Consider the following 27,327-nt stretch of genomic DNA (forward strand, 5'->3'; position numbering starts at 1 on the left):
CACTGGCGCTGTGATGAGCTCTGGCCACACTTTAAAGTAGGGAAGGCTCTGTAGCCTCACCGTGCTCAGAGTACAAAGCCCTTCTAGCTGTGGGCAGCCGCGGCTTTTGGAACAAGGATGATGGAATTAGCAGCAAAGACATTAAAATTTTATTTTTAGCAGTGTTCCAAATCACTGTGACTCCCCACCCCCCGTAATGTCCTCTAAATCCTTCCTGACAGTATATGTTGGTGTTTCTTTCCTGAGAATTACTAATCAGTAACCCAATAGTTCAAACATAGTTTTCAGCTGGTTCCAGAAATTCATTTCTTCATCACAGCACTGTGACCTTCCCTCATATGACTGGCCACTATCTACTTTGTGGTTGAGTCATTGTTGTTCAACAGTGCTACAAGCATGTATTGAACTCCACCCATTTGCCAAACACTGACCATGGATATGAGGGTGAAAGGGTGGGCCACATCTGGGCCAGGCCCCGGGAGCCGGGTCTTGGATGACGTGGAGACAAATAGGCAAATGCACAAATAAACAGCCGCAGTCAGTGGAGTATGTGCAAGGGAGGGTGGGGGACAGGGCACTCGGCAAGGGCACCTGAGGCTGGCTCATTTTAGCATCAGGTTTCATCTCTAATGTCACCTCTGCCGAGATGTGCTCCTGCCCATCGTATTTGCAATAACCCCCTTGTCCCTGCACTCTGTCACATGGGCACATTTTATTTTTTTCACAGCATTTATCATTATTCAAACATGTTATTGATTTGCTTACTTGTAAATCACGTATCACCCCTACTGAGTAGACACCTAGTGAGCATTTGCTGAATGACCAGTGGAGTCTCTGAATGAATGAATGAACTACATGCTCAGTAGATGTCAAATTAAATAATTATTCTAAATCACAAAGACAATTTGGGAGGAAAGGTTAAAAATGGCTAATGTGATATATGTAATTACTGTCTCTAAGGTATCAGAAATTTTCTACGAGAATATTGATCAGGGGTCTTCTATGACTACAGAGGAAAGTGGAGTAAAATTAACGAGGAAGAAATTTTGAGACATGGCCCTATATATTAGAAACATACATCCGAGTAAAGACTTTAGTTCCATAGACTTTGGGAAAAAGTGACCACAGTATCCGTTTGGATGGTCGATCCCTTCACCTGTCTGAAGGCAGAAGGCTCAACCAAGTATAGGAGTCTATGAGGCCAGCAGAGAGTAGCCAGCCAGCCAAGCCCCAAGGATACCTCCAAGACCTGCAATCACATAGAGATACAGGAGTGTAGAACATATTTATTTGTAAATGCATATAAATACATGTACATATTTTAATATATTTACATATATGTACACACACCCACAAAAACACAGAGTATAAATATGAAAGGCAGTTTAGCCAGTGCCACTGGAGCCACAGGGGACCCCTGACAGGCCAGCTATCTCCTCTGTCCCAGTGTTCAAGGGCTCCTGCCATGACACATTCTGGAACATTCTTGCTACTAATAAACAGTGAATTCATTAGCTGGCAAAAGTGCCATGTACATTTGGAGCATTGTTGCAGAGTTGGGCCACTGTTCCATGTTTCCGGAGATCTATTCACTCAGGAAACATATACAGAGTCTCTATTGTGTGCCAGGCCCAGGCATGCAGAGAACTTGGACTAGTGATGGAGACAGACAAGCAAATAACTGGCTGTGGTGCAGGACGGTACTGCTGAAGTCTGCCCAGGGAGTTAGGGGAGCAAGATATACATTGCTTTTATATATAGAGAGAGGGCTTCTATGTGTCTATGCCTGGTGGTCTGGGGAGGCTGCTTGAAGCAGGTTCCATTAGCTAGAATTTGAAGGCTAAATCAGAGCTTGCTGGATGTAGAGTAGCAGGGGAGGGTACAGCAGGGGAGGGTACAGCAAGTGAGGGTGGTGTGCCAGGCAGAAGTAACAGCATGTGCAAAGGCAAGGAGAGGAAAACCAGCCCAGGTCACAATTGATGGAGGTGAGGGGGGGCCCAAGACGGGGCAGAAGCAGCCTGGGGCTCTATCAGCAGAAACCTTGTGTTTGAAGCCAGGAAGTTTGAACAGGGTCCCTAGAGTTAAGGAGTATCTGAGGAACTGCTGCAGATCTGCCTTTTAGAAAGACCTGCAGACCTTTGGCAGCTGTGACAAGGCACTGAATGGGAGGAGACCTCAGGCTTTTAGCAATGGTTCTGGCCAATGGAGACCAAGTAGAGAAGGTGGAGATGAGAGAGAGTAAAAAGGAAGATGCCTCAGGACTTGCAAGACAGAGAAGATGTGATAGAGAGGCTGACAGGGATGGAGGAGTCGCTGAGGATAAGACCCTCTATACGCTAGTCCCATTCTAGGATCTGGGGCTCTGCAGCAAACAGAGGAAACCAATATCCCTGCCCTCATGGCACTGGCATCCAGTGGGAAGGGCCAGGCAGAAATAAACAAGCAAGTCAGCATGGAGTATAACCAGTGTTGCGTCGTTAGGAGAAAAATAAAGATAGCAATGTTGGCAGAGGGGGTAGGAGGTTTGAAATTTTATACAGGGTGGCTCTGAAGACCTACCGGGCATGAGGAAGCCATCCCGGTGGCTCTCTAGGGGAAGAGAATTCCAGGAGGAGAGAACAGCAATACAAAGCCTCTGAGGCCTTGTGTGTTCCAGGCCCTTTAGAGGGGCCTGGGTGGCTGGAAGGACTTGGGAGGAGAGCTGCAGGAGTGGAGCAGGGGATACCGCAGATTGTGAGGGATGTTATAGGCCATCGTGAAGACTTGGGCTTTTACTCTGAGTGAATGGGAGCCATTGGAAGGTGGTGAGCAGAGAAGGACATGATCTGACTGCACTCTGGGTTAGAGATGAGAACAGATTGGAAGGGACAAAGCAGAAGTTGAGAGCCCTGGTGTAACCAAGGCAGTGGAAGGAGGGAAGAGGTCAGATTCTGGATGTATTTTAAAGGTGGAGCCGCCAGGGATTGCTGATAGATTAGATTTGCCTGAGAGAGAGGGGAGTCCAATTTGACTTGAAGAGTTTAGCCAAAAAAATATTAGCCAGGATCGGTGGCGGGTGCCTGTAGTCCTAGTTGCAAGGGAGGTTGAGGCAAGAGAATGGCGTGAACCCGGGAGGCCCAGCTTGCAGTGAGCCGAGATCGCGCCATTGCACTCCAGCCTAGGCGACAGTGTGAGACTCCGTCTCAAAAAAAAAAAAAAAAAGAGTTTAGCCAACGGGAAGATTAGAATCACCACCTTCCAAAGACAGGAAGCTCAGAGGTAGAGCTGTTTTCTGGATGGAGATGGGGACATATGGGTTTAGCTCGAAAGAGGTGAGATTTGAAATGACAGTTTATGTCCAGTTAGCAGTGAATTATAGAGCTCTGGGTCTATTTGGACTTCAGATGGAGCTGTGGGACAAGGCATGTAGGAAGGTCCAGTAGGCAGCCCCCGTGTCATAATGGGGTTGTCTTTCCAACTCTTAATGTCATGGTTCCTACTGCAGCTACTCATTATAATCACCAAGGCAGCTTTTAAAAGGTATCCTGAAGTTGGGCACTGTGGCTCACGCCTGTAATACCAGCACTTTGGGAGGCTAAGGCAGGTGGATCACCTGAGGTTGGGAGTTCAGGACCAGCCTGGCCAACATGGTGAAACCCCATCTCTACTGAAAAATACAAAAATTAGCCAGGTGTGGTGGCGGGTGCCTGTAATCCCAGCTACTCAGGAGGCTGAGGCACGAGAATCGCTTGAACCCGGGAGACGGAGGTTGCAGTGCACCGAGATTGTGTTACTACACTCCAGCCTGGGTGATAGAGTGAGACTGTATCTCAAAAACAAAAACAAAATAAATAAATAAATATAAGGTATCCTGGATCTCATTTCAAACCTATTGAACAGGAATCTCACAGGTGGAGCTCAAAGGTAAAATTTTCAAAACTTTTATCAAGTAATTGTGATGGACACCACTGGATAAGATTCTCCACATTATAGGGAGCCTTCTGTTGATTTTACTGCTATATTAAAATGAAAAGCGTCAAGAGAGTGAGAAGACAAGTCACAGACTGGAGAAACTATTTGCAAAAGACATCACATAAAGGACTTATTCAAAATACACAAATAACTCTTAAAACTCAACATTGCAAAATCAAAAACCCAATTTAAAAATGGGCAAAACATCTGAACAGACACCTCACCAAAGAAGATGTACAAATGGCAAATAAGCACATGTAAAGGTGCTCAACATTACATGTAATCTGGGAAATACAAATTAAAACAACAAGATATCACTATATACCTATTAGAATAGCCAAAATCTATAACATTGACAACACCAAATGCTGGTGAAGATATGGAGCAACGGGAACCATCACTTACCACTGGTGGGAATGCAAAGTGGTACAGCCACTTCGGAAGACAGTTTTGTAGTTTTGTACAAAACTAAACACAGTCTTACCAAATGATTCAGCAATCATGCTCCTTGATATTTACCCAGATGAATTAAAAACTTTTATCCATACAAAAACATGCACATAGACGTTTATTGCAGCTTTATCCATAATTATGAAAACTTGGAAGTAACCCAAATGTCCTTCAGCAGGTGAACAGATAAATAAACTGATAAATCCAAACAATGGTATATTATTCAGTGCTAAAAAGAAATGAGGTATCAAGCCGTGAAAAGATATGGAGGAACCTTAAATGCATATTACCAAGTGAAAGATGCCAATATGAAAAGGACAATACTGTATGATTTCAGGTATGTGACACTTTGGAAAAGGCAAAACTGTGGAGAGTGTAAAAAGATCAGGGGTTGCCAGGGGTTAACAGGGAGGAATAGGGGAATGAATAGTCAGAGAACTTTTAGGGCAGTCAACCTGTTCTATATGATAGCACAATGGTGGACATGTCACTATACACATATACATTCATCCAAACCCATAGAGTGCACAACACCATGAATGAATCCTAATGTAAACTATGGACTTTTGTTGGTTAAAAAAAAAAAAAAACTAAACTAAGGAGATGGACATTTATGGAAGAGGAGGGAAAAAAGAACACAGTGATTTTTACTCACTTAAAGTGTTAATGACTTAACCAATGGCATTTGATTAAAACTGTGCCTTTTGTGCCAGGCATTCAGCAGGTGCTAGCAGTGAGTTAGTGAACAGAATGGGACACCCACTGCCTCCATAGGGCTTACATTTTGAAAAGCCTCTTTGGAAAGTGTGGAGAGGGGAAGAGGAAGCCTGAGTGCCTGGGAATCCTGACCTACCTCTGCCTGGAGAGACTTCCTGTGGCGTAAGCCGGAGATGGCAGTGCACCCAAAGCTGAGAGCCAGGACAAAACCCCAAAGAAGCGCTCCTCGGACCCCTTGCCTTCTCAGACCTCAGTTAGTGCTCACATTTTCACCACTCAGCAGCCACTGCTTCTTCCTGTACTCTGTTAAAGGGCAGATGGGGAAGGGATGAGGTGTGTCAGGGACCCTCAAGCCTAGCAGAGCCACAGCCCTGGGAAGGGGCACTCTGGGATGGACACACCAGACCCTAGGCAGCAAGGGGGAAGGACGTGGTTTGAGGGAATCTCATGCTTTTCTGTATCTGCTACTCCCTGCCAGTACAAGGGCAGGGGGTTGCACAGGTGCCACCCCCCACCTCCCATCACCATCAAGGTCTGAGCTCTGCCTATCCTGAGAAACACAGAGTCTGATCTTTAAAGTTGGTGCCTTAGAGTCAAGGGCAACTTCCTGAGGGCAGAAGGAGGAGAGCAGAACTTCTGTTCTGACTTGATGCCCACTCAGCATGAAGAAAAACTGAGGAAAAGAACAACGGTGACCACATGGAAGACAGAGCCTCTACTAAAAGAGAGTTAGACTCTTGCTAGTATCAAAAAACAAAAACAGAAAATAACAAGAGTTGGTGAGGATGTGGAGAAATTGTGCACTGTTGATGTGAAGATACAATAGTGCGGCCACTGTGGAAAACACCAAGGCAGTTTCTCACAAAATTAAGCATAGAAACTACCATTTGCTCCAGCAATTCTACTTCTGGGTATATGTCCAAAAGAACTGAAAGCAGGGTCTCAGAGTGATATTTGTCTACCCATGTTCACGGCAGCGTTATTCAAGTTGCCAAAAAGTGGAAGCAATCCAAATGTCCATTGATGGATAAATGGATAAACCAAATATGGTCTCTGCATACAATGGAATATTTTTCAGCCTTACAAAGAGGGTTCTGACAACATGCATGCATCTTGAGGACTTTATGCTAAAGGAAATAACCCGGACACCAAAAGACAAATACTGTTTGATTCCACTTAAGTCAAGTACCTAGTATAGTCAAATTCATAGAGATGGAAAGTAAAATGATGGCTGTCAGGGGTTGGGGGAGAGAGAATGGGGTGTTACTGTTTAAAAGTGCAGAGTTTCTGTTTGGGAAAACGTAAAAAGTTCTGGAGATGGATGGCGGTTGTGGTTACACAATATGAATGTACTTAATGCCACTGAACTCTACACTTAAACATGGTTACAATGGTAGTTTATGTTATGTATATGTATAACATAATGTATATGTATATAATGTATATATACATATATTTTACCACAACTTTAAAAACGGAGTTAGCTCCTTTTAGTAACCAAGAAAGGAGCCCCTCTCAGGTTTGCTCAAGTAGGGAGAGTGGGGGTTGGGGGGGCTACTTTGGGGGAGATGGGCCTCTCAGAAATGTACCATCAGAAGTTATGAAGAAGCCAGCTCCCCCCTAGAAACCAGAACAGGGGGTGGTTGTGCTGTTGCCCCTCCTCTTCCCTCCACACCACCTGCAGGTCTCCTTCCCTGCTGTTCTCTGGCTCACTCATATTGCCCCCTTTCTTCCCTGGCTTGCCCAGGACCCTTCAAAACACCCCCACACCTCTTTAGACATTCTTTCATCTTCAGCCACCTGCTAACTGCCTCCCCTCTGCGGCCTCCAGTTCAAATTTTGAAGGAATCAGACTGACCACTCCATTTTGGGGGGATAGGCACATTACAAGGGCCTGGCGAACTTGTGGGCTGGCCGCCCCTGACCAGACAGCTTTTTGAGGTGGTGGCAGCCTCCTGGGGCAGCCTGGTCAGCAGGCCTCTGGCCAACAGCTCTCCTCGTGTGGGTGGCAGGGATGGTGGGTTCCTGTGATGGGACTCAGCAGAACATCAGTAACCTAACCTGACTCCTCAAGACTGACTGCTTTCATATTTGTCCCAAAGGCAGTGATTCTCTTCGTCTTAGTCCATTTTTTGTTGCTTATAACAGAATTCCAAAAGTGAATAACTTATTTTGAAAAAGGAATTTATTTCTTACAGTTCTGGAGGCTGAGGAGATTGAAGAGCTGTATCTGTCAAGTACCTTTTTGCTGGTGGAGACTCTGCTAGGCTCCAAGGCAGCTCAGGGCATCACATCACAGGAGAATGAGCCTCCAAGCTCAGGTTTCTCTTTCTTCTCTGATGAAGCTACCAATGCCACTCCCATGACAATCCATTAGCCCATTAACCCATTCATTCATTAATGGATTAGTCTAAGCCTGAGGACAGAGCCTTCATGACACAATAACCTCTTTTTTTTTTTTTTTTTTTTTTTTTTTTGAGACGGAGTCTCGCTGTGTCACCCAGGCTGGAGTGCAGTGGCGCGATCTTGGCTCACTGCAAGCTCCGCCTCCTGGGTTCACGCCATTCTCCTGCCTCAGCCTCCCAAGTAGCTGGGACTACAGGCTCCCACCGCCACGCTTGGCTACTTTTTTGTACTTTTAGTAGAGATGGGGTTTCACCGATGACACAATCACCTCTTAAAGGCCTCACCTCCTAATACTGCCACATTGAGAATCAAATTTCAATGTGAGTTTTGGAGGAGACAAACATTCAAACCACAGCACCTTTCCTTCCCTATCCCCATACCCTTTCCATTATTTGTTATTCTGTTGTTCATTTACTCCAGAGATAATCAATGATATATGGGGAAAAAGCCAACCTTTTTCATTTTTACATTTCTATGTCACCACATGGTAACACTCAAATGTTTATTAACAAACTAAAAGGAAAAATAAAATATAGAAAAGCACTGGATTTGGAATGTTAAGACACAAGTTGAATCAGTCTGTGTGAGCTTTGAAAAACCACCTAATTGTTCAGAGCCTCCCCCTCAAATTCTGCACAGCAGAATGGGCCCAAATGTATCAGTGATCCAAGGCATGTTCCACCACACCCTGGAAGGAGGTGAAGGGGTGTCTTTACTGCCAAATGTCTCAATGCCTTTAATGTGCTAATGGGCCTTTTAAATGTCTTAGAGAGATACTAAAGCACAGAACACTTCTCAAGTTCACTTGTCCACCGAATCCTTTAAACAACCCAGAACATCCTTTGGCTGGGAAAGATGAAGAACCTGTTTGAGATGCCACAACTTCTAAGGGTTGCTTTAGCTTTAAAGAATCTCAAACCACCTATAAGTCTGTTTGATGCTTCTTGTTCATTTGCCCAGAATAAACTGCTCTGGAGTTTAGATTTGAGATGACCTTGGCTGCCTTTGGTTGCTTTCTGTCTGTATCACACTTGTGGCTGTCTAGGGTTTGTTTCCTTCTGTTTATCCATGACCAGCAGGTAGCCAAGTCCACTGAGTCAGGTTCTATGAAATTGCTTCTGCTTATCTCAGGGAATGATATGGTACCTCCTGTTACCAAGAAAGATAAGGCACAGTTGCCCCACCACTGACACATGCATGAGTGAGGACATCTGAGGGGACAGGTGCTACCCAGGAAGGCGCCTATGTTGTTTCACTGCCAGATCATCATTGCACTAATGTAATTAATAGGAGGTGCAATCTAACGTGTAGGTTGGTCATGGCAAAGTGAAATATCTTTCATGACTTTGATTAATGGCCAGATATTATAACTGACTGGAGAACAGGGATCAAAGGGAACACTGTCAAATGCAGAAATACAGACGTGACCAGGGCTGCCAGGGGACGTGAGGTGTGCTCTCCTGTCCTGTTGCCCTAAAGATGCAATAATGAAGTGCCACAGACTCTATAACAGAAATGGATTCGCTTAGTTCTGGCCACTTAAAGTTTGAAATCAAGGTGTTGGCAGGGCTGTGGTCCCACCGAAGCCTCTAAGAGAGGATATTTTCTTACCTCTTTTGGTTCTGGTAGCCCCGGCTGTTCCCTGGCTTGTGGCAATGTCACTACAAGTTCTGCCTCCATGTTGACATGGTTGCCTTCCTTCTGTGTCTGTTTACACATTTTCTTCCTATAAGGACAGTAGTCATATTGGATCGTGGCTCACCTTAATGACCTCATCTTAACTTGATTATGTCTGCAAAGACCCTATTTCCAAATAAGGTCACATTCATAGGTACGGAGCATTAGAACTTCAACCTATCCTTTGAGGAACATAATTCAGCCCATTACACCCCTTATGTCAAGGAAAAGCACATATGGGGGCCAGCTGCCTGCAATATGTTGTGTGTGGCCTTCTGAGCCCTGTCTGTGAAGAGTAATTATCTAATCTCTCCTTTTGGAACCTATTCGTTTTTTTCAGACAGGACACTCCAGAGTCCAGACACCTTTGGCACAAAAGACAGAATTTAAAGCCAGGGATGTCAAAGGTATCGGAGGCTTTATTTGCAGATAAGAGAGGATATATTCTGGAGTTACCATAACACATGGCTTAGGAGCTAGTTAGACTCTGGTTTGAATCCTGCCTGCATACTGTAACTGTGTGATGCTGAGAAAAGCTCTTGACTATTCTGAACCCTGGCTTTCTCACAGGTAACGGGAATGACACCAGCCCTATCCAAGTGGTTCTCATCTGAGGGAGATTTTGCCCCCTATGACATACATGGCAATGTCTTCACACATTTTTGATTATCATAGCTGAAGAGGTGCTACTGGAATCTAGAAGGTAAAAGCCAGGGATGCTGCTAAACATCCCATAATGCACAGGCCAACCCCCTACAACCAAGAATGATCTGGCCCCAAATGTATCAATAGTGCCGAGATTGAGAAACACTGCCCCATCCTCATGGGGTTGATAATGAGCTTTGGAAATGAGGCATGCAAGGAGCTCAGCACATGTCTGCCATCAAGTCAGTCCAATAAATGGCAGTTCTGCACGTCAAAAAGCAGGGAGTTTGTGACAATCTTATACAGACATTTGAGCTCACTAGAATCTTCGGAGTATGAAGAACAACAAAGGCTCTCATATGTAATGCAATCCCTGCTACTTTATGAATGCCTAATAAACATAAAGAATGTAAAAATATACTTGAGTAAAACAGACAATGAGGTATATAGGAGGGATATAAATATTAATGGTGTGTTTGTTATGTCACTCGCTTGCTACTTTTACTGAGATCACCTCATTTAATCCTTTAACCAACATGATAAAGTAAGAAATTTTATTCCCATTTTGCAGGTATAGAAACTGAGGTTCATGAGAGTTTAGTATCTTGCCCCCAGGGTATGTATCTGTAAGTGGTAAAACTGCTCTATTTGACCCTAGGTCTCTTTGTCACCAATCTCATGACTCTCTGTTGCCCTATCCTGATTCATATGTAATCACTGGAAGTAATGAATTTATTAATCATGAATCCAATGGTGTGGATGCCAAGGGACATAGAAAGGGGGATTCTCAGGAGATTAGGAACCTAGTGAAGATTCCTCAGGGATTTCTAAGGGATCTCTAGCATTTTAAGGCCTCCCCTCTTTTCCTTCCATTTGAGCCTGGAACCTGCTTGATGTTCTCTCTGGTGATCCTGACAGCTTGAGCAGTCTTGCCCTCCAGGAGCAATGAAAAATCCAACAAGATTATCCCACTTACTTTTCCTTCTCTAGCTGCCCGTGACAGTTCCCTCATGATAATAGAGTGCCAGTACATAACACAGGGGAAAGCATCTAATTTAACCAGAGGTATGACAGCAGCTGCTTTCCAAGCTAGAATGGAGGCAGACATACTCTTGTAAAGTACTTGAATACACATGAAGTGGTAGTATCACTTGAAAAGTCAAAGATGCATGCTATAAACCTAAAATAACCTCTAAAATAATAATACAAAAAGTTACAGCTGTAAGCCACAAAGGAGATAAAATGGAATCATAAAAACAATCAGTTCATCAAAGAAGATATACCAATGGCCAGTAAGTGCATGAAAAGATACTCAACATCACTAGTCATCAGGAAAATGCAACTCCAATCCCCCAATGAGATACCACTTCACACCCATCAGGATGGCTATAGGCAAAAAGACAAAAACTAACAAATGTTGGTTACAAGGTGGAGAAATAGGAAGGCTCATTCACTGCTGGTGGGAATGTAAAATGGGGCAACCACTTTGGAAGAATCTGGCAGTTCCTCAAACAGTTAAACACAGAGGTGTCACGTGACCCAGCAATTCCACACTTAGGTATGTGCCCACGAAGGATGAAACATACATCTTCACAAAAAAGTATACATGAATGTTCATAGCAGCTTTATTCATAATAACCAAAATGTGGGAAAGACCCAAATGTCCATCAACTGATGAATGGACAAACAAATACTGTATATCCATTTCATGGAATTAATTTACAAAAAGGAAAAAAGCACTAATATATACCATAACATAGATAAACATAAAAAACATTATGCCAAGTAAAAGAAACTCATATAACTCGATTTATGTGAAATTTCCTGAATAGGCAAATTTATAGAGACAAAAAATAGATTAAAGTTTTAGGGCCTTTTAGGGGTAGGGCAGGAGTAGAAAAGGGAGCATTTTGGGGTAATAGCTAAAGTGTATGGAGTTTCTTTTAAGGGTGATTAAAATGTTTTATGATTGATTATGATTCCACAATTTGTGTGTATACCAACAATCACCAAATTATACACTTTAAATGGGAAAAGTGTACAGTATATAAATTATATCTTAAAAAGGCTGTTTTCTGTCCAAAAGTGGACAGAAAAAGAAGAAAATGGAACAAATATAAAACAACAAGATAAAATGGAACCATAAAAATAATCAATTCATCCAAGAAGATACACCAATGGTCAATAAGCACATGAAAAGATTCTCAACATCACTAGTCATCCGGGAAGGATGAAATATATATCTACACAAAAACTTACATGTGAATGTCCATAGCAGCATTATTCATAACAGTCAAAATGAATGAATTTAAACCTAATAATATCAATAATCACATTAAATTTAAATGATTTCAATTCAAAGGCAGAGACTGAGCAGTGGGATTTCCTTTAAAAAGCAAGAACCAAGTATGTGCTGCCTACGAGAAACCCACTTGAACTAAAAAGACACAAATAGGTTAAAAGTAAAATGATAGAAAAGAATATACCATGCTAATACCATTTTTTACACAGCTGGGGTGAGTATATTAATATAAGAAAATATAGATTTCAGAGCAGAGAATATTACCAAGGACAAAGAAGTCCACTGAATAATGATAAGATGGTCTATTCATCAAGAGGATATAACAATCTTAAATATTTATGGGCCTGATAACAGAGCTTTAAACTACATGAAACAAAATCTGATAGAACTCCAAGGAGAAATAGAAAAATCCCCAATTATATCAGATATTTTAATTTAACTGCTTGTTATACAATACCTGAGAAGGAAACTTTGGAGGTTGTCTAATCCAGTCCACTCTTTTTGCTAGATGAGGAAATGGAGCCCAGGAAAGTCAAGTGACTTGCCCAAGGTTGTGGAGTTAATTAGTGCCAGAGCCTGGATATTAGCCCAAGGTATGACCAGGTTCCCCCAGCAAGCAGACTCCAAAATTCAGCCTAAAGTTGTGGTGACAGACTTGCAATCAGAAGCAGGAGTCTCACTAGGTAGCTAGTCATGATTACCTGTGTTTTAAGAGACTATACCCATTAGCCCTTCTGCAAATATTTATTACAGGCTAGGCGCTTTTGGAGGTGGTAGGGATATAGTAATGAAGCCAAAGTTTCTCTCCTCAAGGAACTTCTATTTTAGTGAGAATAACACAGGCAATAACCAAGTACATAAGTGATCAATGCAGTTAAGAAAAGTAAAGCAGAGTAGGAGACACAGTGGGCCAGACCTTTTAGAAATTGTGTCCCCCAATATTTCCCCAAGAAAGGCTAGTCCTGTGAAATGTTTCACAGAAATGGGCAAATAAGCTCTTCTGGAAGATTCCCTTGCACATTAGTAAATTAAAGGTCCTGAGAAGTCCTGCAGTGATGAAACTCATTTCAATGTGTTTAATCCAGTGCCTTCCAACCATGGAACAGACTTTGAGGAATGTCCATAGTGCCTCCTGGGCTCCCTACAACTTCTTTCATACCTACTTTGTGGATTAAAGAGCCAATCCTCTAACTTTTTAGGTCTTTAGCATATTCCTCAAAAAGACTGTAGCTTCCTTCAGAAGGAATTCACAATTGAGGCAATTACATCCACCAAAGAGGGAGCATGATGTTGGGGAGGAGCCCTTCCCTGGGCCCCTAGGGAGTGATTCTCAGCAAGGAATCACTTGGCCTTTCTATGTTCAGTTTTCTGGTGAATAAAATGAGGATACAGACTCATTTAAAATGAGCTCTCAGACTTTCTGCAGCTCTACAGTTCTGTAATTCTTCGCACTTAGATTTTAAGATGGCAGTTGACCTTGGTCATTAGAATTTCTATGTTCCAGATACTAATCCTGCTGCCGTGGTGTGGAGAACAAGCTTTGTCTCATTCATGCTCAGACTTGAGATCAGTTTAAAGCATTGGTTCTCCAGTGTGGCTCTGCACTGGAGTCATCTAGAGCTTTAATAAGCACTCACACTTAGATCCCATCCCAAATTTTTGATGGAATTGGTCTGGGGAAGGGCCTTGGCATTGGAATTTTCACAAGTGCCCTGGGTGTTCTTATGAGATGCTAAGGTTAAGAACCATTGCTTGTAAGACACAGTCTTCACATTGCAGTCTTTCTTATTCACCTTCATGGTGTATTGCCCTCTGAGCACCATCTGTATGTGAGAATGTGTGACTGTATATGGAACAACACTATCCTTTGCCATTAATAGAAGGTAGCTTAAAAAAAAAAAAAAAGAAAGAAAACAATATAATTACATTCTAGCTAAATAACGGTGCCTGCCAAAATTCTGAGCCTGAGGTCAGCATTTTCTGTAGACAGATTAACACATATGAGAATGTATTGTGGTCACGGTGGCCTCAAACTGAGAGCTTCCCTTCATGCTTTTAGAGTAACAGAGACACAAATAAGGATAAATTCATCACAGAGTGGTTCAGCTGTATTTAATGCTGTGTCTGGGGCCTCCTAAGATCATTTTTCTCACTACCATTAGATCACACTCTGGGGATGCTCTACAAGGTCTTCATGACTATTTCTTAGGGGAGCCATTCCTGGAAGTGGGGCTGGGGTCAGGGACCAGCCTTACCAGGCCTTCAGTCTTCCAATATTTAGAAGAAATAAGGCTAAAAAAACAAAAACAAAAACAAAAACCAATGGCAACATTGAAAAGAAATAGATGGGGAAACCAGAACAGGCATTGTGAGATTGAGTAGGGCAGGTGTCAACAGCAAAGTCCAGGCTGTAGCTGCTGTCAGGTGAGTGTGAAGGGGGAGGCAGAGCAATTGACGTTTGCCTGCTGTTCCTAGGTATATGAAAGGCTTTCCTTCCACTCCCAAGCTCCAACAACAGTGCTCAATTCTTCTGGCCCATGGTGGGGCTGAAGGAGCCTCCTCACCCCACCACCAGAAGTGTAGGTCCAAGGACATTCCCCTGACTTGTCATAAGGTAGAAATAGTTGCCTCATTTCTTCTCCTGCTTCTGTATTATTTTGTGCTTGGAGAAGGCTCCTAATTAGGCATCCAGAAACCAAGGTAATGGACTTTACTGAGAAGACCATTTCATAAACCCTCAAATCCAGTAAACAAAAAAGAATAAACTGCTCTGTGAAAAAGTTAAAGTCTGAAACTAACTGGAAATGTTGCTTTTTAGAGGAAATGAATAAAGTGAATAGGAGCTTAATTTCCTAAGTGTGATGGTGATAATCACATCATCTTTAAAGATTAATGAATACTATTTTCTGTAATAATAATAGTTTTGGAGGTGGAGGGACAACACAGTGACTCTGATGGTAAATGTTCTCCATTTTGTTACTGTAAATGAAGCTACCTCGTTTTATTGGGGCTTTGCCACAATGATCTCTGGCCAAACACACCATAAGAAATAAAGTGCCAATTGGAAAGGCATTTAAGGTGTTGGGGAAATGACAAAGGTCTTCAGTTGTCAGTCATGAGATGAAACCCTATATTAGTCAGTAGACTAGGAACTCTAAAGGAGGTTCCTGGGTCTCCTGGGAAGCTGTGAATGCAGGTGCCTGTTTCTAACTGGTATCAAGCTCTATTTCAGGAGCTGATGCTAAGCCATTTTATAAAACCAAAACAGATTTAGGTTTGCATGTAAGAATAATTAGAAACTGTTTTTCCTCAATATCTGTGTATCTGACCAGAAGAAATAGGTTTCTCCATTTCTATTAGCAGAAATGCTTGTACAACCCCTCAGCAAATATGTTGAAACACCTGCAAATAGGCAAATGGAACCTAAATGGGGACATTTTGTTCAAAACTCTTTTTAGTTATTTCATTATCATGGAAATTTATTGATTAATTCTGTTTTAAAACTTTATTTTGAAAAAAAAAATCCTGAAAAAGATATACAATGGACAATCTTGGTAGCCTGTATCTATTTAAGAAATTGTATCAATAATTAATAGCTTTCCAAAACGGAAAGCATCAGGTCCAGGCAGATTCACTGGTGAATGCTACCAAACATCTAAGGAAAAATTTATACCAATCCTCTAGAATTTCTTCCAGAATATGGAAGCCGAGTTAGTATTTCCTTTACTTATTGAATGAGGCCAGCATTACCTTAAAACAAAACCAGTCGGCTAACATGGTGAAACTCTGTCTCTACTAAAAATACAAAAAATTAGCCGGGTGTGGTGGTGGGTGCCTGTAGTCCCAGGTATTCGGGAGGCTGAGGCGGGAGAATGGCGTGAACCTGGGAGGCGGAGCTTGCAGTAAGCCGAGATCGCACCACTGCACTCCAGCCTGGGTGACAGAGTGAGACTCCATCTCAAAAAAAAAAAAAAAGACAGTCAAAGATATTACAAAAAAGGAAACTACAAATGAATATCTCTGAAGTATATAGAAGCAAAAATCCTCAACTAAATAGTAACAAATTGAATCCAACAATGTACGGAAAGAATTACTTAACATGACCAAACAGGCTTTACCCTAGGTATGCGAGGCTGATTCAACATTAAAAAAATCAATGGATGTAGTCTATTATATCAACAAGCTAAAAAAAAAGAAAAGAAAAGAAAAGAAAAATCACACGATCATACCAATAGATACAAAAAAGGCACTGGACAAAATCCAACATCCATTCATGATAAAAATGGTCAGCAAACTAGGAATAGAGGAAGACTTCTTCAACTTGATATCAAACATCTACAGAAACTCCACAGATAATATTATATTTAATTTTGAGAAACTAGAAGCTTTCCTGCTAAGATTAGGAACAAAGCAAAGATGTCCTCTCTCACCCTTCCTTTTAAACATTGTACTGGATGTCTTAGAGAATACAAAAAAAAATAAAAAATAAAAAATAAAAGGAAATAAAGGGTATACAGATTTGGAGGGAAGAAATAAAAACTTTGTTCCCAGATGACACAACTCCTATATAGAAAATCTAAAACAATTGACAGGAAAAAGTCCTTGAACTTCTAAGCAATTAAAGCAAAGTTATAAGACACGAGGTTAATATACAAAGCTCAATCCCTTTCCTACATGCCAGCAATGAACAAGTGAAATGTGAAATTTAAAACACAATACCAGTTACATTAGCATTCCTCAAAATGAAATACTTAGGTATAAATCTAACAATATACATACAAGATCTACATGAGGAAAAAAGAAAACTCTGATAAAAGAAATAAAAAAGGAACTAAATAAATGGAGAGACATTCCATGTTCATGAATAGAAAGCCTCAGTATTGTCCAGTTCTTCTAAACTTTATCTATAGATTCAGCATAATCCCAATTAAAATTCCAGCAAGTTATTTCATAGATATCAATGAACTGCTTTTAATGTTTACACGGAAAGGCAAAAGACAGAGTAGCCAACTTAATATTGAAGAAAAAGAAAAGTTGGAGGACTATACTGTCTGACTTCATGACCTACTATAAAGCTACAGTAATCAAGGGAGTGTGGTATTGTCATAAGAATAGACAAATAGGTCAGTAGAACTGAATAGAGAGCCCAGAAATAGATCCACATAAATATAGTCAACTGATCCTTGACAAAAGATCAAGGACAATACAATGGAGAAAAGACTGTCTTTTAGCAAATCATGCTGGAACAACTGAACATCCAAAAAAAAAAAAAAAAAGAACCTCCACACAAAACTGACACCTTTCATAAAAAACTCAAAATAGATCATAGCTCATAGGCCAAAATATAAAACATAAAACTATAAAACTCTTAAAAGATAGCACAGGAGAAAATCTAGTTTGGGTTTGGCAAAGACTTTTCAGATATGACTCAAAAGGCACAATCCATGAAAGAAAGCATTGATAAGCTGGACTTTATTCAAACTAAAAACTGTTGGTTAGCAAATGACACTGACCAGAGAATGAGAGATAAGACATAGGGAGAAACGATGTACAAAAGAGATACCTCATGAAGGACTGTTATTCCAAATATACCAACAACTCTTAAAACTTAACAAAAAGAAAATGCACAACGGATTGAAAATGGGCAAACTACCTTAACAGACACCTCAACAGAAAAAGATATCCAAAAGGCAACTAAGCGTATGAAAAGATGTCCCACATCACATGTCATCTGGGAATTGCAAATTAAAACAACAATAACATAGCACTTTACACTTATTAGAATGGCCAAAATTGCAAACACTGACAACACCAAATACGGAGTAACAGAAATTCTCATTAATTGCTGGTGGAAATGCAAAATGGTGTAGCCACTTTGGAAGACAGTTGGCAGTTTCTCACAAAACTCTTACAAAACATGCTCTTACCATAAGATCCAGCAATGACTCTCCATTGTATTTACCCACGGTAACACTCTTATATGTCTATGGAGTGTGAAAACTTTCTCTCAAGAAATTCTTCATCCTCCTGTACTCCAGCCTGGGTGAAATCCTGTGTTTAAAAAATGAAAGAGGGAAATTCCTCATCCTCAACACAAGCAAGAGAGGCCCCTAGAATCCAAAGATGAATGTAGAGCATGAGGAGGAAATGAATGTAGAGCATGAGGAGGAAAACAAGTGCCCAGCCACTCTCTGGCTATAAGGACCCTGAGCAGACTGAATTGATGGTGTCCATAGGTCATACTTGAAAAGGGATTCAGGATCCTTGCAGCACCAGAAGTATAATGAAGTACTGGCCACCTATCTGCTCCCAGGCTACAAGACATCCAAGCTGGAGACTATAGCACAGTCCCAAAACCTACCTCCCCACCTTCAGCTGATCCCACCACTAGCTGCACTCCTTCCCCATCCACAAAGTGCATCACGGCATCTCAGGCAACTCAAAGCAGCAGAAGTATAGTGAGCCTACCATTCCCATTTTAAATTTCTGTGTTGTGAATAGTCAAAGGAGCAACAAAGAAATCAGAGGCCTGAGGAGGATCAGGAGGCAGGGCGGAAGCCACCAACACAGCTAGCCTGCCTGCCAGTCCCCTCCCTAACCTGTACCCCCACTGCACAGCCCCCCCAGCAAGGCCCTGTGGCCTTCCCCTCCACCCATACCCCAGCAGCAGTGGTGGAGCCCCAAATGGAACCAACGTCCTCCAGGGTGTCTCTTACAGAGGAAACTAACTGCACACTGGGCAGCTTGGACAGGTGCAGGATCAGTAGAATTTGCCCTGGGGTATGACCCAGCCTTTCCCTATGGAAACAGTCAGGGCTAGCAGGGGACCATGGGGAGGTTCTTCACCTTCCTCTGCAGGCACCTGTGTTTCAGGTCAGCCAGAAAGAACCAGCATGAAAGACATGCTGCATGGAGGAAGCTGAAAGACTTCTTCCCCAGGGACTCTTCTTCCCTCCTGTGCTCCTCTCTGTCTTGTCTTCTGTGTTTACTGGGAAGAGGAGATGGTTCTATAGAAATAAACAAACACAATCAACAGATACAAAAATATATATGCCAATTCATTATATTTAAATGCAATAGTTAAAAACAAAAAACAAAACCCTGTTCTATGACTACAGCTGTCACAAGACAATTGTCTGAAAGCAGATTGCAGACAGCAGAACTTCAGGAGGTGGGCAGTAGGGCAAGGCTGAACACTGTACCTACAGGAAAGCATGTGGGAAGGTCAAGCTGGCTCCCGGCACTTTCCATGCAACAGGGAGGTCCTGAGCTCCAGGGAGCCCAAGGAGATGGGGCAGGAGATTGGCCATGCTGGAGGCAAACAGCTGCAGGTGGATGGGAACAGAAAACATGCACTGCTGTGCATGGTCTGCCTGGCTGAGAGGACCTCATGCAGTGGAGGATGCAGGTGTGCAAGCTGCCAGGCTCCGCTCAGTGGGATCAAATCAGGAGGAAATCCTATACCTCCCTGGCCTTCAAAAGCATTGTCCCCAAGGTAGGTGCTGACCTGAAAAGCCGAACAGGAGCCTCCTGGGGAACAAGGGAGGAGGATGGCCCCTCTGCCACAGTGGGGAAAACTGCAAAGACTGGACTTCTTCCCCAGGGGCTCTTCTTCCCTCCTGTGCTCCTCTCTGTCTTGTCTTCTGTGTTTACTGGGAAGAGAAGATGGTTCTATAGAAATAAACAAACACAATCAACAGATACAGAAACATACATGCCAATTCATTATATTTAAATGCAATAGTTAAAAACAAAAACAAAACCCTGTTCTATGACTACAGCTGTCACAAGACAATTGTCTACAACTGTCCAAGGGGAGGGTCCTGAACCCTTGAAAACACTCTTGTGACCCACCTGAAAAATGATAACAAAAACACTATCCTCAATGGAAACCAAGACCTGCAAGAGCATCCCGAGAGTGGGACAACTGTCAACGGCTATAAAGGGGCCTTCCCTGGAGCTGTGGTGATGGCTCTTCTTGCTGGGAAACAAGGCCTGAGGGCCACATCTGTATGATAAATACTGCTCTGAGACAACCACCCCACTGTGTATAATCTTAAAACAACCCTAGTGTATTCTCTCTCATGTCCTGTGGGTGGCTGGGCTCAGCTGGGTGGTTGCTCAGCTCCTTGTGGTTTCTACTGGGTTCACTCCTGTGGGTGCATCCAGCTGGGGGCCAGCCTGGGTTGCAAGGTCCTAGAGGATTCTCTCACACTCTGAGGCCCTGGTGCTGTTTGAGGGCTGGGGTGTCTCAGTTCTTCTTCCTGTGGCCTCTCAGTCACAACAGGTGAGTCAATACTTCCCTATAGCGTGGCAGCTGGGTTCCAGGAGGGAATATACCAGGAGGAATGGACTAGTGCTTATCTCTGCTTGACTTACTCTCACAAATCACATGGCTAAGACTGGAGTGAATGTAGAAAGCGGTCACACAGGGAGGAGAATGAGGGGAGGCTGGACCCACTGGGCACCCATGTACAGTCTATCACACACTGTTATGCAGCAGAGCACTGGAATCCTTTAGAGAAATATACAAAAATGCTCCTGGTGGTGGGATTCCCGACTGAGTGTCTATATACAGGCACAGAAGAGAAAGCAGAATTCCATGCCTGTGTGTAGAAGATGATGGTTTGTTCATTGCCCCTCTCCATGGTGTCTGTCCATGGTGTCTGTCTGGCCATTCTCTGCCACAACTCTCGGTGAGGCAGGATCTGATGTAGAATGTGCAAGTGGGCTGACAATGCCTGGAGTTTCCTGAGTTTGGGAACACAGGGAGCCTACTCTGATAAAGAGGGACAAATCCACTGTCAAGGTTACACTAAAGGAGACTTTGCCTTGTCACACTGATATAATTCAGGACAGCATCCAGCTTGGCCACTGCACACAAGTTGGTGCCAAGTCAATAGCTGGACTGAAGCTCATTGATTGGGGAAACGGGGCTTGCTTTGCCAGGACTGAGGGCTTGTGGGTTGGGGCAACATTTCCCTATTCAGCTTTCAAATCTCATTTTGACCCTCACTTCCCAGGAAGTCCCCTAGCAGAAATTACTTGTGATTCACGTCCATATTCTCTTCCTCTCTCCTATTTCAATGGGCACTAGTCTTACTGATTTAGTGTCTGCAGTCCTGCTGCCCCATCAGCTCTGGGAATAGAAGAGTCAGGAATGTACTCCTCACTGTACCTCCAGTGCCTAGCACTAGCACTGCAGGTGCTGAAATTGAAGACAGACAAATGCTTTCCCTTCTTGCTGTCTGCCACCTCTCCCTTCCCCCGAATCACCATTTACTTTAAAACTGCTAACTAAAAAGCAAAAGACCAATGACCTTGGTCCTCTCTGACCAGGCCCCAGGTGAGAACTATGTCATAAGGGGCAGTGGCCACAGGATGCGGTGTTTGGCTGGAATGATGTAACCTCTGCCCTTTGACATCGTCATGTAACTGGGTTGTCAGCTAGAGCCCTAAATAATAAAATGCAAATAAAACCCCCATTCCTTGTAGAATGGGACCCTAGCCAGCTTCCCAATCTCAATGAGGATTCTTGAAAGTCAGATATTTTCCTGGGTCTCCTCCTATTCTGATTTTCTGCTTCCACTGAATCCTGGATCTTTCTCCCACCCATCTTTTGTATTTTAGCTGCCCTTTTTCTCTCTGTCTTTAATTTACCCAGAAAGATTCAGTTCCCTTACTTTATCTCTCCTAAACATAACTTATTGAAAGCCATTACAATACATATCTTACAAAGATTTAGTGTCTGTACATGGGGTAGGGGTGGGAGGATTGCATCATGAAATAGCACAGCAGATAAAATAGACTGTTAGACGTAAGTTTAAAGGCCTCTGTTGCCCACTTTCCTGAGCCCCCAAGCCAAGCTGGGGAATGTTCTCTTCTGTTAGCTGTCTGCTCAACTTCTTCTTGGACTCCTTCATCCCCCCTACCCAACCTTTTCATCTCCACCCAGGCTCACCTACCCCACTCTCCCCCAAAACAAAGCCTATGTTTTTTAAGTTCAGAGAACATTTTTTTTCATTTTTTGAAGATTTTTCCAAAGCTGTTGAGTTGTCACTGAAGTATACCAAAATGCACATATTTAAAGTACACGATTTTGTCAGTTTTGACATTCATATGCCCATGAAACTATCACCTCTCAAACTGCATTGCCATCAGCCCCCAAAGTTTCTTTGTGCCCTTTAAAATCCATTCCTCCCTCCCCATCATCCCCAGGCAACCACTGATCTGCTTTCTCTATATGTACGTCAGTTTGTATTTTCTGGTGTTTTATATAAATAGAATCATACAGTATGTTCTTTTTTGCCTTGTTTCTTTCACTCAGTATGACGATTTTGAGACTTTTCAATGTTGTGTAATAGTTTGTCTATATTGCTCAGTACCATTCCATTGTATGGATGTACTACAATTTATTCATTCATCCACTGATGGATTTGAGTTTCTTGTTTTTTTGCTGTGTGTGTGTGTGCGCACGTGTGTGTGTGTGTCTATAACAAACAAAGCTCCTATGAACATTCACATTCAAGTCTTTGGGTTTCATGCTTTCCTTTTTCTTTGATAAATACCTGTAAGTAGATTGGTTGAGTCATATGGTAGGTATATGCTTAACTTCTTAGGAAACTTCCAAACTGATTTCCAAAGCAGTTGTGACATCTTACACCTCCACCAGCAATGTATGACCATTTCAGTTGCTCTGTGTCCTCACCAACATTGGATACACTCAGTCATTTTAAAGTTAGCCATCTCATTGCATGTTTTTGTGGGGTGTATGTATGTGTGTTTTTAAATGCACTTTGGTTTAGCCAACGCTTGGTTTCATTTATACCAAGGGAAGCATTTGCTAGGTTTATAGGGAATAAAACCAGATTATTTCTGTTGTTCTACGATATTATTGATAATGTCCTCTCTTCACCTAAAAAGTGTCCTGGTTTGGATGATAAAATATGTTTTCTCTGCTTCTAGCCCAAGTAGCCATGCTCCACGGCTGTTCTTCCACAGCCACATTGCCCATCAAGGCATTCTGCTCAACGAAGAGTTTTCTGTATTCTGCTCAATGAAGACTTTTCGCTTCTTTCAAAAAGTTTTACTGCTTGTCTTAAACAATTTTTTTCCTTACGGCACCAGGATTTCAGTGCATGGCATAATGTAGCCCAGTGTTTGGGTGGGAGAGGATGGTAGGTAGGAAGGCATTTTTGCGATCAAGTGCAAATAGCTTGCCTAAAAATAAAGCCAATAAAGAGGACCGTGGAGCCAGAGATGGAGGCAGTCCTGCCATGCCCTAATGACCCCATCATCACTTGGGTCGGATGCAACTAGACCTGAGGTAAGATTACTTACCTTAACTTTTCAACAAGGAACCAAGAAATACCCCCCCCCTTTATTTTTTTATTTTTATTTTTGTTTTGGTCTAAGGTAGTTTGACTTGGTTTTCTTGACTAATATACATAGCAGGGGAATGTGCCTCAGAACGGCAGTAGCATTTTCCAAACCTGGGCTGCTGCTCATTTTACATCCGAAATACCTTCCGCCTGTGAGAGGTACTATTTTTGCTGACCCAGTCTTTGGAATTGAAACCAGATGCACTGGTCACATTGGTTAGGAATGAAACTTCAGAGAACACTAAACGGCCAGGGTCAAAGTATTCAACGATATCACCGCATGATTTGCTTAATCGAAAAGTCTAGCTCTGGGTATCCACTATAATGCAGCTGGCTCTTTAATCTTTAACCAAATTGTCATTTAGGAGTGTGATCCAAAAACTCTTCTGGGTTTGGGAAGCAGCCCCCATTTCCCTCCTTCGTAATGATTAGACTTAATAATTACAGAAACTTATCCTTGTTTACTCGCAGCGCTAAATGTGCAAAGGAGCAAACCTGTATTTGACCTATGCGAACACACAGAAGGGTGGTGCGTGCCCTCTGCTAGGAGCACAATGAGTCGCTGGCGTTATTAGAGGACGTCTCTCTGAGCGGAGCAAAGGTAATATACTGGTGGAAGAAAAGAAAAGGCCGAAAGTGGGGACAGAAATTAGGATGATCACATTCAGTCTCCTCTGGAACGTTCTGCAAAACTCCGTGAGACGCTGGACCTACAGGGATGCCCTCTCAGGGATTGCCCCAGCCTTCATCCCCACACCTCAAAGACGAAAAGCAGCTGGGCAGATCTCGCCTCCGACAATCCTAAACAGCCTCTACCAGGCATAACCAGACCTAGGCCTCGGGCGGCAACCATGGTCCGGGCGCAGCTGACTTAGGACAGCCTCCCCGTGACCCGCCCTCGCCGGCACGGCAACGGCTCCGCCCCTTAAGCCCCTAAGTCCCGCCTCTGCGCTCCCGGGGCCTACCCCTGTGCTCACGGTCCCGCCCCCGCGTTTCCCCACCCGCTCGCGCCCGGGCCGCGCTCCCACACTCTATGACCCCACCTCTCGCACTCCAGGCCCGCCCCACGCGCTCCCGGGTTCAGCTCACCACCCATTTGTGCCAGGCCACGCCCCCACAACCATGGCTCCGCCTCTCGCACGCCAGGGCCGCCCCACGCGCTCTCAGGTTCGCTCTCCACCCTCTTGCGCCTTGGTTCCGCCCCCTCCTCCATGGCCCCGCCTCTAGCACTCCAGGCCCGCCCTTGCGCTCTCGGGTTCCTCTCTCCACCCACTGGTGCCAGGCCCCGCCCCTCATCCGGGCCCCGCCCCCGCGTGCCCTCGGGAGTCCCGGGGAGGAGTTGCCGCGCGGAGGAGGCGTGGCCGTGGTTCCTGCGGAGGCGCGAGCGGCGCGGCCAGGACTTTGGCTTTGACACCGACTGCGAGCGGGAGCCGTGCGGCTGGTGCTGCGTCTGGACTGGCTCTGGCGGATCCCGCGCCCGAGTTGGGCGCAGGACTTTTTGCCGGGATAAACGCAACTGCGGCGCCGCCGCAAGTCCTGGTGCAGCTTCGGCGGCGGATTTCGCCGCCGCTGCCGCCGCCTCCGAGCAGCCCTGCGGCTTCTATTCACTCTGGGAGACCGATGCTGAGTTTCTCCCATAGAAAGAGCCGGGACACGCAGACCGAGGCGGCGTAGGCGGCTTCCAGGGCCTGGTCAGTGACCCACACCCGCGCTGGCGCCTAGGCTGGAGGCAGGGGGCCCGCGCTGTCCCGGGCTGGGCTCAGGCTTCCGAGCCGCAGGTGGAAGAGGAACCGGCGCCCCGCGGAGCAGCCGAGAGGTGGGGCGCGGGGACCCGCGGCAGGTCGGGTGGGGGGGTCGATAAGCCCCTTCTCAGTGCCGGCACCGGGGAGCACGGACCTCCCAGGTTGCAGGTAGCGCTGTGTCAGATGCGGAGCGTGGGGGAGGTGGGGTGCCCCCCGCGTCCGTGTGAGCCCGAGTGTGGGTGACCCAAGTGTCGGAGTTGAAAGAGGCCTGGAGAAGAGGTGTGAAGCTGATGGGGATAGGTCTTTTCCCAAGAGAAACGGCTCATAGCCTTTTTAGGCTCAGTGTGATAAAACCCGGACGTCCCCAGAGGAGAATCCACATGGGCCCAGCCTCACCGTGCCTGCGTTTTTTAGGGGTTCACGGGCAGCCACCAGTCCCTGACTCCTGGTTACTAACTCCAGCACTAGGTAGGGGGTGCTAATGCAAATTGCCTAATTCAATGGGTTTCTATGTTTATTATTTTCTAGGCGGCCAAGTGAAAGGTAATTTTGGACACGCCAGGCATGGAAGATTCGGTGTTTGTCTGTAGTAACCTCTTCAGTCCCTGAATCCTGTACCTTCTGTTTTTCTGTGCTTGTACGGCCTACTGGGCTTCCTCCCTAGCCAGAGAGCTCTTCTGCAGTGGTGAGGCCTTCCCGGGCGCTTGATCCTGGCGGATCATGGGGAGCACCCTGGGCTGCCACCGCTCCATCCCCAGGGACCCCTCGGACTTGTCCCATAACCGCAAGTTCAGCGCAGCCTGTAACTTCAGCAACATCCTGGTGAATCAGGAAAGGCTCAACATCAACACTGCCACGGAGGAGGAGCTGATGACCCTGCCTGGGGTGACGCGTGCTGTGGCACGCAGCATTGTGGAGTACCGAGAGTATATCGGTGGCTTCAAGAAGGTGGAGGACCTGGCATTGGTCAGTGGTGTAGGCGCCACCAAGCTGGAGCAAGTCAAGTTTGAGATCTGTGTGAGCAGCAAGGGCAGCTCCACGCAGCACTCTCCCAGTTCCCTGCGGCGGGACCTGCTAGCGGAGCAGCAGCCTCACCACCTGGCCACAGCTGTGCCCCTCACCCCACGTGTTAACATCAACACAGCCACCCCGGCCCAGCTCATGAGCGTTCGAGGCCTCTCGGAGAAAATGGCCCTCAGCATCGTGGACTTCCGCCGTGAGCATGGGCCCTTTCGCAGCGTTGAGGACCTAGTGCGGATGGATGGTATCAATGCCGCCTTCCTGGACAGGATACGGCACCAGGTGTTTGCTGAGAGGTCCAGGCCCCCATCCACCCACACGAACGGGGGACTGACCTTCATCGCCAAGCCTCACCCGAGCCCCACCTCCCTGAGCCTGCAGAGTGAGGACCTGGACCTGCCGCCAGGGGGGCCCACCCAGATTATCTCCACTCGGCCCTCCGTGGAGGCCTTTGGAGGCACAAGGGATGGGAGGCCTGTGCTGAGGCTGGCCACCTGGAACTTGCAGGGCTGTTCCGTGGAGAAGGCCAACAACCCCGGGGTGCGAGAGGTGGTGTGCATGACACTCCTGGAAAACAGGTGAGGACGGGAACCACCATGGGTGTTGGGTGTGAAGGCGACTTGTGCGTGGCCTCATCTATGGATGCAAATGAGTGGATTCTTTTGTGAGTAGGGAGGGTGCAAGAGTTTTTAATCAGTGTTCTTGAAGGCTCAACCAATATTGTCACCTGAGAATGGACTGTCCTCCTGCTCCAGAATTTTCTGAATACAGCTGGGCTTGTGGACCATGTCTTGAGCATGAGATATCTGACTGATTCATAATTTTGGGGTAAGCGGAGGTTGTGTTTTTGTTACTGATTTGGAGGATGCTGGGTCTACACCAAGTCAGGCGCTCAGAGCATGGGAACTGGTGCAGTTTTGCATGTGAGAAAGAGCTCATTGGATTTTGTTTGTTAATGGGAGGGAAAATCATATTTGTTCCATCAAATATGCCTATTTGTGCATACAAGATCATCTTAAAGGCCGAGTATTTGCAA

General features: G+C 44.7%; 1 protein-coding gene and 1 long non-coding RNA gene across 3 annotated transcripts in view; one reads left to right on the forward strand and one right to left on the reverse strand.

Annotated features, from left to right (window-relative positions):
- Positions 1-17,413: 17,413 nt before the first annotated feature.
- On the reverse strand, positions 17,414-24,466 carry LOC103882898. The gene is made up of 3 exons (XR_002520972.2): positions 19,656-24,466; positions 18,995-19,155; positions 17,414-18,199 (listed from the first exon to the last, which is right to left on the reverse strand). It is a non-coding gene; the product is annotated as an uncharacterized LOC103882898 (long non-coding RNA).
- Positions 24,467-24,926: 460 nt separating this feature from the next.
- The window catches only part of EEPD1 (endonuclease/exonuclease/phosphatase family domain containing 1), a 145,065-nt gene continuing 142,664 nt past the window's right edge, over positions 24,927-27,327 (forward strand). Inside the window, exons 1-2 of one of the 2 annotated variants that reach the window (XM_009203104.4) lie at positions 24,927-25,345; positions 25,800-26,869. In XM_009203104.4, coding sequence (XP_009201368.2) covers positions 25,992-26,869 — 878 coding nt within the window. In that variant the 5' untranslated portion in view covers positions 24,927-25,345; positions 25,800-25,991. The remainder of the gene's footprint in view (positions 25,346-25,799; positions 26,870-27,327) is intronic. The other variant, XM_031665357.1, reaches the window with a different exon arrangement.

The sequence above is a fragment of the Papio anubis genome, chromosome 4 (genome assembly GCF_008728515.1).
Source record: "Papio anubis isolate 15944 chromosome 4, Panubis1.0, whole genome shotgun sequence".
NCBI classification, from domain to species: domain Eukaryota; kingdom Metazoa; phylum Chordata; class Mammalia; order Primates; family Cercopithecidae; genus Papio; species Papio anubis.